The sequence below is a fragment of the Vidua chalybeata genome, chromosome 5 (assembly GCF_026979565.1).
Source record: "Vidua chalybeata isolate OUT-0048 chromosome 5, bVidCha1 merged haplotype, whole genome shotgun sequence".
NCBI lineage: Eukaryota > Metazoa > Chordata > Aves > Passeriformes > Viduidae > Vidua > Vidua chalybeata.
Genome location: NC_071534.1, coordinates 64,996,631 through 65,008,635, shown reverse-complemented (window position 1 = coordinate 65,008,635; position 12,005 = coordinate 64,996,631). Strand labels below are relative to the sequence as shown.

Below are 12,005 nucleotides of genomic sequence, written 5' to 3'. Positions count from 1 at the left end.
AAAATTTTGCTATGTCTACATGAGGAAATCAGACTGTATGAGGAACATATATATCTGCAAAGTTCAGTTAGAAAAAGGTGTGTGTAATGTACAACAATGCCATTAAATGCTATTAAGTAAGATCCACACCTTTCAGACTGAGAAAATATTACACATAGACCCCTCAAAGATCCATTAATATTTGCTTCTTTTTTAAAAATTTCTCACATTTTAGGAGCTACTGTTGAAACAGTGCTGGAAAATATCAGCATCAAGGCAGATATGTTTCCTCCCTCTCCAAGCAAAACACTGGATGTGCATTTCTTTTACAAGTAGGTAAAAAATGCTGCTTATTGCTATGTCAGATGTCTTAATTTGTTTAGAGGAAAGTAAAACTGTGAGGGGGGATCTATAACCCACCTTTAATCTTTGCCACTTTAATCAGTATCTACCTGATATTGATTGACAGGTTGAAGATCATCTAATGAAATCAGCAAACACTCTTTACTTAAATCTAAATTAGGCTTGATCCATAGGAAGTGTTTGTAGAGCTTTGATTCATCCAGATGCCACTTTCAATATCCTGTTACCTTCCATATTTTCTCATATATGACTTTGAAATGTCCACCTCTGGTTGCATATTTTCTTTCACTTTCATTTGTGTTTACTTTGATGCTACAAAAAAGGACTAATCAAGATTAAAAGTAATTGTTTCAACATGCACAGTTACTGGTATGCTTTTCCCATTCTTCACTCTTCTCCATAAAAAGAATGCCTCAGTTTGGGTAGGAAGTAGCTCAAAGATCAACTCAGTTCAGATGTCTACATGCTGGTCTTCATGTCAGCTGTGTTTCTAGGCTGGGACTTGACTGAATAGAGGATTTTGGATATCAGCACTTTATGCTTATGTGAATACTTAAATTATGTGTCTCATTCTGCGTTCTGAGCCCCACACCAGTGACCCTGCTTTGAGCATATCATGAACTTGGCTTACAACATCTATCATGCTGGAGAAAGATTTTTTTAATTCCCTTTGCCCTGTGCTATTTCAGGACAGTTTGGTTTTCAGGTTGCTAGGCTGGGAGTGAGCCTTCAGCACCTCTCCAGCAGAGTAACACACCAACCACATCACCTGTGGTTGTCCTTTTCAATCATTCTATTCTGTTTTGTGGGAAAGTTCACTCCTTGATGCAGCAGATTCCAAACTAGCTAGAAAACCAGAGCAGTTCCCTAAGTAGCATCTCAGAGCACTTTGAGATTTAAATGAATGAATTGGTGAGGCCTACCCTGATTCTGTTGCTCTTTTTTTTTTTTTTTTTTTTTTTTTTTTTTTTTTTTGTTTTGTTTTGTTTTGTTTTGTTTTGTTTTGTTTTTGTTGTTTTTTCACCTGGCAAAGTCAAAAGCATTGTGGTAAAGGGTATTTTGTTAGTACTGCAGCTGCATGAGTGTTTATATGAAACAGTAATATCCATTTAATGTAGTGGAAATATGTTGCTTTTCTCCTCTTGTTTGACATTAGGTCTTCAACAGTGACAACCTCCTGTGAAAATGGCCGTGCAACTGTTGTAACAATGAGATGCAACCCCAACAAACCAGACCAAGGAGAGCTTTCTGTGCCCAGGTATTTCAGTCTTTGTGTCCTACTAGTACCAAAAAGCCTTTGCTCCTCAGGTAATCTTTACAAAACTCATTAGTAATTTTATATTATGATATAATAGCAATGAGGAGTGCTCTCTCCCTCATCAGTCACTTGTTTTTCCTAGGTGTCCATCAGCTTCCAGCAGACCAACTGATCTGTGTTTAGGCTGTGTGGCAGGTTGTTCTGAGCTTAAATGCAAAAGAAAATGCAGTGATGTTTACTTGTCTTCACTTCTCCTTTATTTCAGTTCCTTATTTTAATCTTCGGCCTTCTGATTAAACTGCCTAGTTGGGGCTTTGAGAGGTACTTTTTCTTCTTTGGTCTACAGCAGTGGCTAGTGAAAATTGGTTTTTTGGAAAAGGCTAACCTATTCTAGGAACTTTGAAATCTGCTATTGCAATGCTTATGTGAGCTCTGATTGTCTATTTTATGTTTGGGATATATTTATTTATGTGTTTCATTGCTGTATCCTGGCTGCCTTGTACCAGTTGTGTTTAATTTGCCTGAGTTTTTTTCCCCTTCAGTCTGATTTGAGGGACTTTAAAAAGCTTCTTTCTTCCAAAATCCTGTTTATGCCTGCATAAACATAACTTAAGTCATAAGCATGATTGAAAAACTGCAGAGAAAAAAACAGTAAAATACTAAATTCTATTACTCTTTAGCAGCACACTGTGATTTTTCAGAAGCTTCGTTCAACTCTGATAACCCTTCTCTTTGGATATCAAGGCCCTTTCTAGTCTGTCTGGATGTTACTACAACTCTGCTGATAGCTCTCACTCATCCTCCTTCCCAAAAGCTGAGTCCTCTTCCCAAAACAGAACAGTGTGAGACGTGTGGGATTCTTTGATCCCTGTCCCTCTTGTGACACACAAACTGTGATTGCCTGAAAGCAAAGTAGAGTCTCCTTCACAGGTGATGGATGAAATGATTGATATTTGAAAACCTTTGGAGATGCTTTCCCCAGTTTCTGAGGGACCTGTCCTAACACAAATTATGCTGGGCAGTAAGCCACTATCAGCTTCTGCATGAAAATTCTTCAGTTGTTCTTCCAGTGCCACAGGATAAACATGATGTGAACTGTGATAGAGCAGCAGTAGTGAGGGAGGAACAACCTGCCTTGCTTTTGAAAGTGTGAGCATGGGCAGAAATGGCACACAGCTGACACGTGTACCTTATCTCTGTTCATGTAGACTTCTCCTTTCCTGTCCCCCTTTGATTAGCTCAGCAGTCATCTGTTTTCACATGGTGAGGTATCAGAAATATGTCAAATAATGTAACTCCTTGATCCTCCAGGCATGGTGTTTAGTATCACATGAATCTGCAGTATAAGATGAAAGTAGTTGAAGGGAAAGGTCTGTCAGTGCTCTTGCCATGTAGGTTGGAAAAATGCTCCATAATTCACAGAGGAATGTACCTGTTGTCAGGTATTCAAATCTGGATAAGCCAGAATGGGCTTTTAGGGATGGTTTTTTTTTTTCAGATCAGGATATCAGGTTTCCAGATGATATAGAACAACACAACTTTAAATCAATTTTTTCTGCATGAATATATTTCATATTTACATGACCAAACTTCTTGCATGGCCTTTGGCCATTGCTCCTGTTAGACCTGATGTGATTGTCAGTAACAAAATCTACATGACTGTCCTGCCACTGCCAGTACAACTTTCTTCTATAGGCTGAATACAAAATAGGCCATTCATTTTTCTTGGAGTAAGAGAAGCTGTTATCTCTTCATTAACTGGTGAACATCCTTCTAGTAATTAACCCTGACAGGACAAGTCCATTCCATATGAACTAAATCACCCAGACATCATTAGAACAATGGCAGGAACCAGATAGCAGCATTCATGTGGAACAGCCACCCTGTGCAGGAGAACAGTGATGGAGGAGTATGCTGGGCTAGCCTGGGCTGGTGTAGTGACTCCTCTCCCTCTCCCTCTCCCTCTCCCTCTCCCTCTCCCTCTCCCTCTCCCTCTCCCTCTCCCTCTCCCTCTCCCTCTCCCTTTAGATCTTTGACAGCTCAACTCCTGTTTTCACTTGAGAAAGCATTTTACAGACCAGGAAAAATTCTTCCCCCAGATTCTCCCATCTGCTAACTTGATGAATGTTTACCCATTTCTCATATTTCCCAATCTTCAGCAGCAGAACGTGGAGGAGGATGCACACCCCAGAGTGTTTCTTTCATAACTGATAACTGAGCTCTGCTCTCCTCGTAGCTCCTGTCCTGCGGGCACCTGTGATGGGTGCACTTTCTACTTCCTATGGGAAAGTGCAGAAGCTTGTCCTCTCTGCACGGAGCAAGACTACCATGAGATTGAGGGAGCCTGCAAAAAAGGATTTCAGGTACAGGACCCATATCTTAAAGTCAGCTGGGCTCATTTATGTGTAACTTGGACTCTTGTTAAGATTTGGTGTGCAAATTGATATGTAAGTGGGTTGGAAGATCTCAGCCCAGGCTCTGAGCTGGCTGGGGAGGAGCTGTGTTGACACTCAGGAATGTTTGTGTCAGTGGCAGGGTGGTTCCTGGAAGAGAGCTGGTTTGTGCTGACCAGCTGTGTGAGCAAGGATGTGAGCTCTCAGTGCATTCAGACATGCAGGACACTTATTTCTGAAGGATGGACTGCCCAAAAGACTTAAGTTGTTTCGTACCATAAACATCAGGGGCAGGCTGGGGAAGGTTTCCAAATGTCAGTTCATAAATTCATCCTACTTGCTTGCAATGTTTTTGCTGCTGCATTCTCTAGTCAAATATTAGGAAGTCCTTCCACAGGTTCAAACTCTCCTGTTGATCAACAGCTCCTGTGCAGGCACAACTTATTCCCAAAGCTGTCCAGCCCATATTGTGTCACATGGAGACCTGTACAGGGGAGGAAATCCTTTGCAGTGCCTGAACCTGCTGGCACAAGCAAGGGGAGGACTGATTAGACAATATAACTGAAAACCTAAAGTCTGAAAATCTGAAGGATGTGTTTTGGTTTGCTTTCATTTACCTTTCTACCTCAGAACAGCTTGTTTTCTGTAAGTCTAAACAGTTCTTTCTTTTCCTACAAGCAGCCCACTTTTTGATGTTTTCTGTTTGAAAGGAAACCTTATATGTATGGAATGAGCCAAAGCATTGCATTAAAGGAGTTCCCTTGCCAGAAAAAAGGACCAGCCCTTGTGAAACAGTGGATTTTTGGCTTAAAGTTGGAGCTGGTGTTGGTGCTTTCACAGCTGTTCTGCTCATAGCCTTGACTTGCTACTTTTGGAAGAAGAACCAGAAGTAAGTACTGCAAATTGTGTTCTATAGAAAAGTGAGCTAAAAGCTTGATGGAGTGACTTTTCCTGCATCTGACTTCATGACACTCTTGATGAGCAGTGCCTTGTAGGATCAATCCATTCATACACCAAGTTGATGTTTCTTCTGTCAACGATGGTGATAAAAAATTCTGGTGAGGAAAGTATAGAACATCCACAGTAATTTGCAATGGCATAATTTCTCAATAGGAACTGTCTTTTGAGAGTTTGAACTTGACTTTAGTTTCTGAAGCAACATGGCCTTTTCAAGTTCTGAAGACCAAAAGGGAATCTTTAGTCTAATTAGTCACTTTCAGCTTGGTAAAAAATTAGGTTCTTGGCCATATTGCTTAGTTCTATTTTGGTTGTTGCCCCAACCAGCACTTCTTCAGGAAGCCCTCCTGCAGGAAGCCCTCTTGTCCTCCCCTTGGTCTTCTGGGAAAACATGGTCCTTTTATAAGGATAGAGGACTAATTGGAGACCAAGAGCTCAGTGTATTGTTACTACTATTTTGGTTACATATTTTTAATGATTGAAATGTATCTAATTTCCACTACCTCAGAAGTAACTATGTGGGAGGACTGCAGACAATCTAAATTACAAAACCCCTGGGTATGGGACATTTGAGAAAAAATCTGTTCCTGTGTGGCTTTATATCTTCAGGCTGGAGTATAAATATTCCAAATTAGTGATGACAACGAACTCAAAAGAGTGTGAACTGCCAGCTGCTGACAGCTGTGCTATAATGGAAGGAGAAGATAATGAAGAAGAAATTGTATATTCAAATAAGCAGTCACTGCTGGGGAAGCTTAAATCCTTGGCAACAAAGGTGAGTAGTAATTACCAATATTAATACTAAAAATAATTATTACCTTTATTTATTACTGGATGTGATGAGTCTTTGATGCTAATTTCACAGCAGTGCAGCCTCCCACACACATCTCATCCAGTCCATAGTGATCTGCTGAAATCCACAGTCTGGATAAAATTAAGAAATTTGATAGGGTTTTGGGTAAATGCTCTTTCCTCCACAGAGAGATGTCAGTAACATTTTCTGTTGCATGGATGGCACCAGAAAATCCAGTTAATGGCAGAGAGAACCTTTTTTGGCTGGAATCCTCCCAGGCACATCCATTGCTGAGGCAAACACAGCTATTAGAAATATAGAAAATTAACACTGGCAACACAGGCACCAGCCAGCTGCTTGTAGCTCACCTGGGCTGGCTTCATGGCTGACTTGAGAACCATAATTTTGAGTAGGATTCAGTTAAAGAGGAGGCATCAGCTTCATCCTGTTGCCCAACACAGCAGCCTCCTCCATTTCAGTGGGAAGCAGCACCAAAAAAGCATTTTTTTCTACAGTAGATGTGATGTGGATTGTTGCATGTCTGAACTGACAGTACCAAAGTCTTTGGTGTCCTTTGAACATTTCTGAGAGGAGCCACAGAGGGCCAACATGGTAGATCCCAAAAGCTCTTTGGTCTTTGTTCTAAATGCCCTGAAATCTGTGCTATGGAAAGGGTAGTGTTGTCTTTAAGGGATTCAAGGGGGCATCTGTTATGATCAGGATAAAGGCAAATGACATTTTCCCTTTCAAACAGCTTTGTTGAAGTCAGTTTCTTAGAAAGTCTTCTAAAAGCTCATAATAAAAATTAATTTTGAAACATTGTACTCTACTTTATTGTCATATAATATCTCAGAATGTTGAATTTTGAGATCTTTTCCCTGTATCTCTTTTTTTTTCCTTTCTGTGATTGAGTGAAATATAATTAAGACTTGTGTACTGCCTTTCTTTTCCCTTATTATTCTCTTCTCTTCATTCTTTTACTTTTTTTATTTGACTGGTGTCCTCTTGCCACGCTACCTGCTCCTCAGCTATCCCTCCTAGGAGAAGTTACCATTGCACAGATAATGTGCAGAATTTTCCCTTGACCCCAGCCTGACTATTTGTCCTGCAAAATCAATATTGTTCCTTGTGGAAAGGGGCAGAAATTCAATATTAATTCTTAATTCAATATTGAGAATATTGAAGATGTAAATAAAATCAAATCACATAAAATTTTCTGGTGATATTGCAAAAATAGAATTAAGCTTTAGTACTTCAGTATTCAGACAACTTGAATGCCTACCTGTAGTTTTTTCAAATGTTCTTTTATCCACTGTAGCAGGCCTCCTGAGTGTTCTCTCCTTTTTCAATAAGATTGTCAGATATTTCTAAGCTTGTTCCTTTTTTTTACTGCTAGATAACAATAGCTGGTAAATTTGACTTCCAATAACTCATTAGCTTATTCAGCTCTGTGTCCTGCACACCTGCAGATAACTTAGATTTAATAGATATTTATCGAAAACAAATGTTATAGGCATTGCTTGTCATTTATGCAAAAGATGAAGAAATTCATGTCCTGCTACATATGCATGTCAAATACAGAAAAATATATGGAGGAAAACAGGGGAGAAAAAGGAGAAACGTAAAATGAGAGAGAAAGAAAATCTGCAGTACCCTAACTATATGTTCAAGCTTCAGGCTATGGCATCTCTGTCAACATGTCATAAAGGTATTGGTGGGTTTGAGTACCCAAGGGATTGAGGGCTAGGCTTGTAATATAGAAAGGGATGACTTATTTTTAATGAGAAGATATAAACCAAATAGTTACAAACCTGTTTCAGACTGGGGGCTGTTCTAGTTGTGTCTGTTGTCCCCAGCACGGCAATAGCACAATCTTCAGAACATATATTTTTCACTAGATTAGCATAGGACAATTTCTCCCCTTCTTTCTCTTGTCTGCACCAGGCTGTCCTGATCTGTGCGAGATGGCTTTAAAAATCAGATTATGAAGGTAGTTCAAGACAGTTTGCAGACTATTTGTGTGTGTATGTCCACATTTCTTGCTCACCCTGATGCCTGCTGGCCAAATGGCCAAGGCTGTCACCCAGCAAATGAAAACAGAGAGAAAACTCAACTCTCTAGCCCTGATTTTTAAGATGGAAACTGATGTTTTGTCTTGTGGGTCTCCCAGAGGAGGTATTGAGATTGGAATCCAGGAGCAAGGCAGTGGTGTACACACTCACGTGCTATGCTTCAAGCATTTTATATATTGCAGGAAACACATTTATAACTGACAATAACCATAGAGATGATTACCTTGCAATTCCCCAGCTCAGGCTACCTGTCCTATTCTCTGAATATGAAATGCAGACTTTCCCTGTACCATCTAAAATAAGTACCATGAACAATAGCTACAGCATAATTTTATTTGTTTTGCAAATTTTTACAGAATTAGTAATGTTATTAAATATTAAAGGGTCAAACTGTGCACTTAAATACCATAGTAAAAAATAAAGTTAAGTTTTTGGCAAAGGGTATTGAGAGAGAAGTGATTGTGCTGACTGCTGGAGAGATTTTGAGGCAATCCAGTTGATGGGAACTTCTCTTTCCATTGCAGGAAAAGGAAGATAATTTTGAATCTGTTCAGCTGAAATCTTCAAGATCCCAGAATATATGAAGAATTAATGCTGCCTTCAAGGAACAAACCTAATTTCTATTTTTACAGGACTATATTTTAAACATATTCTGGCACACATTATAGTGGTGATCTTGGTGAGAAATGCTTGGCCTTTTAGGAGGAAAGAAGACAGGAAGCAAACCAGAAAATTGGATTGCCTTACCAAGTGATTGAGTACCTTGCCAAAACAAGAAAGCAGATTCTTGGATTCCATAATGGGAATGAAATTCAACTCAGGAAGAGATATACACACTGCAAATAACATGAATTTTTTGCATTCACCTGGGCAACACTCAGGCATGCCATATGATTTATAGGTACTTTTTGTTTCCTTCTCACTCCTGTGCATATTCCTAAGAAATTATTTTCAGAGAGGCCTGCAACCTCCTGCAAAGGTTGTGTGTTGTTGTTTACTGGTATAACTGTGAGTATTTCTTGAAATCAAAATTATGAATGGTACTCAGAATGAGCCTTGGGTGAGTTTTGAACTTTGGAAAATACTTTTGATTTTAATGCTTTGAAGGTGTGGATGGTCAGTGTTGACCTCTAATGCAAGAGGAATTGTGTTGCACCTGCAAATTGAACTCATTCTGGTGCCTAAGTCATGGCCATCAGGGTTGGAGTAAAACCTAGTGCTATTAAATTTAAACTTAGTAACAGCTGTTGTGTGAATTATAGGTCTGGGCCCATGAGTTTGTAGGCAGTAGCAGATTCAAACTCTTTATAGAGAAGTAAAGTGGTACCTACAGTGCAAGTTGCACTTGTCCCTCTCTGTGGAAGCTTGTCCTTTCAGGAGAGGTCTTTGGCAGATTCAGTGTTCTCCCTTGAGCTGTGTAAATGTCCCTTTTCCCAGGGCTGGGAACCAGCAAAACCTGAACTCTGGAGGTACAGCAAAAATCTCTACTTTTGGGAATCAGGGATCAGCTCTGTCATTTGGGAGGCTTGTTAGAAATAATGGATGGAGGGATGGAGGGAGGGATGGATGGATGGATGGATGGATGGATGGATGGATGGATGGATGGATGGATGGATGGATGGATGTCCAGCAGAGCTGAGCATGGGTTATGTACTTGCACAGCATCTAATTGCATCCTGTGTCAGTGCAAGTAGTAGCTCTGGAGGAAAGGCACAAAGTGGTGCCTTGGAAACTGGAGGCTAGGTGGACTTTTCCATAAAATCAGCCACATTATAAGCATGTGATCTTCATAATATCCACAGTAATAATTTCCTGAAATTCCCTCTGAGGTCGAACTCAAAGGAATCTGAAACTTAGGCAAAAAAATATTCGAGTAAAATTATGTAAGACTTGTATAGAGCCAGAGAAAATGAGTAATGATTCTTGTATTGACCTCTGGTCTGACTCATATTTCCATTACAGCAAATTTATGTGAATTGTGGAATGCATCAAAACCAGAACAGAGACATGGGCAGAAATAGTCTTTTTACTATAAGGAATATAGATTTTTGATTTTATATGACTGAGCTAGGTCTATCAATAAAAGAGGGCCCACTTTTAAGTAAAATTTAAATTAAACTGAATTTTCTGCACTCTAAATATTTTATTATACTCTAGATGTGAACAAAAATTTTATGAAGTTTAGATTTTTTTTTTCATTAGGGAAAATTCAGCTCCGTTGTTTTATAGTTTCAGTCAAAGAACACACACTTTACTCTTTTGATGGGAGATCCTTCAGGCATCTTAACTGAAGTGGTGTACATTTTCTGTTGGTCTTGAAAAGGCACTTCACTTTCCCAACAAAGATTTTTATGGGGTAATGTTGAATGTATATTAAATACACATTCCTTTTTGTATATTTTGTACCATTGCACACTTATTATTGTACACTGTATTTGTTGTCATGATGTCATTTATATATGGTTGTCAAAGATGATATGCTCATGGAGTAAATGGTTATGGCTTTGGGATTTCACTTCTTGAATCTTTTATGATGAGGGGTTTTATGTTGTTGATTTTTATTCAGCTAGTGTGTTGTAGCATCAAAGATATATATCTGATGGACATTCATAAAATAAAGTAAAAATATATTTGAAATTTTGGACTTGAGATGTTTGGTGGCACTGCAGCCTTTCCTGAACATTGCTGGTCTTCAGTAATGAGTAGAGCTTTTCACTGCCATCAAGTTGTATTTGTCTACAACTCCTTTAATTTTTCCCCTTCTCTCTCCATATGTTTTTTCAGCCATAATTACAGTTCATTCTCCAGAACACCATTTCTTTCTTTATTACTGGACTCATATCCCTGTAATGCAGAAATGCCTTAATTTTTATGAACTATATTTAATTTGACTTAATACTGCACAGGTTTCATTGGGTTCCCTTCTCTTTCCATTATATTTTCCAAATAAAATGGAATGGAATTTTTTGACAGCTGTGACAGACTTTGCTGTATGACTCTTCTCAGCTCTGCTTCCAAATGGTTTATCATTATGCTGTTGAAAATTCTCCCAGGCAGTCTAATGGTGTATCTGGTGCAGTGCTAACATAGTGGGACACAAACCAATACTGTAGAATTTACTTACCTTAAAATAAGAAAACTGCATTTTCCAAAAATTAAGCAAGTGTAAACTGAAATATTTGAGCTGATTTCTGCTATTCATTTCTTTCTGTTAAAGATGTAGTAGAGAGGGGACGTTTCCATTTTCCCATAAGAGACAAATTTTGGAAGCCTTTAACAGTTCACTAAAAAGTCAGCTATGTGTGACCTCTTCTACTGCTCTGCCAAAATATACTTACAGCAACCTCCCCCTTTTCTTCCACATGGAATCACATCAGAAAACTGTTATTTGATGCCATAAAACAATGTGAATCAGTCTGTTATGTGTTCACTTGATTAAATGGAATACATTTTATTGCTGCATTTGCATGCTTTTCTTTGAAATCTGGAGTCAAGCAACTGAATCTCTTTGAGGATTAAGCACATTTTAGTGGTGTCTGTATAAATTATTGGCAAATTAGCAGAATGTCATTGTCTCAGCTTTGACAGTGCTTGCTAGGGGGAAAATGCACAAAGAATATGTTCTGGCTTGGCTCTGATTGTGTTAGTTGGTGTTTGTAATACAGAATATAATTGATTAAGGTTTGGGGAAAACTATGTCTTAGAACCACAGAGGGAAATTACTGAGTAGCTTCAATGGTCTATAATCTTTGTTCAAAGAAAGGATTTTACTATTTGTTTTTGAGAAATAGGTTCTGGGATTCTTTGATAGTAGAGGGGAAAGTTTGCAGGTTTTGTCCTTCTAGAGCCAGTAGTACCTGTAAAATCAAAGTACTTAATTATAATCAGATAGCAGCAGATGTCAACATTTAGGAGCCAGTGGTTGTTGACTCTTCTCCAGCAGTGACCAACACAGATGCTTCAATGTAAGTGTAGAAGCAGCTACAATTCATGCTGACACACCAGTGAGGATTTCCTCCTCAGCAAGGAATGCTGCTGGTTGGTCCATATCATGAAGCGTGGAGGACTTAAATAGCTATTCTAGATAATATTTGACAACTTCTCTGGGAAGCACATTCCAGACCCTCACGACCCTGAATGTTTTCTCCTAGCATGTAATCTAAATATCCCTTGTTTTGGTTTAAAACCAT

At 38.9% G+C, this 12,005-nt stretch overlaps 1 protein-coding gene across 1 annotated transcript in view; it reads left to right on the top strand.

The window, feature by feature from the left end:
- ELAPOR2 (endosome-lysosome associated apoptosis and autophagy regulator family member 2) overlaps window positions 1–11,269 on the top strand; it is a 93,873-nt gene extending 82,604 nt beyond the window's left edge. The window contains exons 16-21 of the mRNA XM_053944062.1: window positions 215–311; window positions 1,499–1,600; window positions 3,837–3,963; window positions 4,704–4,882; window positions 5,560–5,725; window positions 8,340–11,269. Of these exons, the coding sequence (XP_053800037.1) occupies window positions 215–311; window positions 1,499–1,600; window positions 3,837–3,963; window positions 4,704–4,882; window positions 5,560–5,725; window positions 8,340–8,399 (731 nt within the window). The 3' untranslated portion in view covers window positions 8,400–11,269. The remainder of the gene's footprint in view (window positions 1–214; window positions 312–1,498; window positions 1,601–3,836; window positions 3,964–4,703; window positions 4,883–5,559; window positions 5,726–8,339) is intronic.
- Window positions 11,270–12,005: the final 736 nt, after the last annotated feature.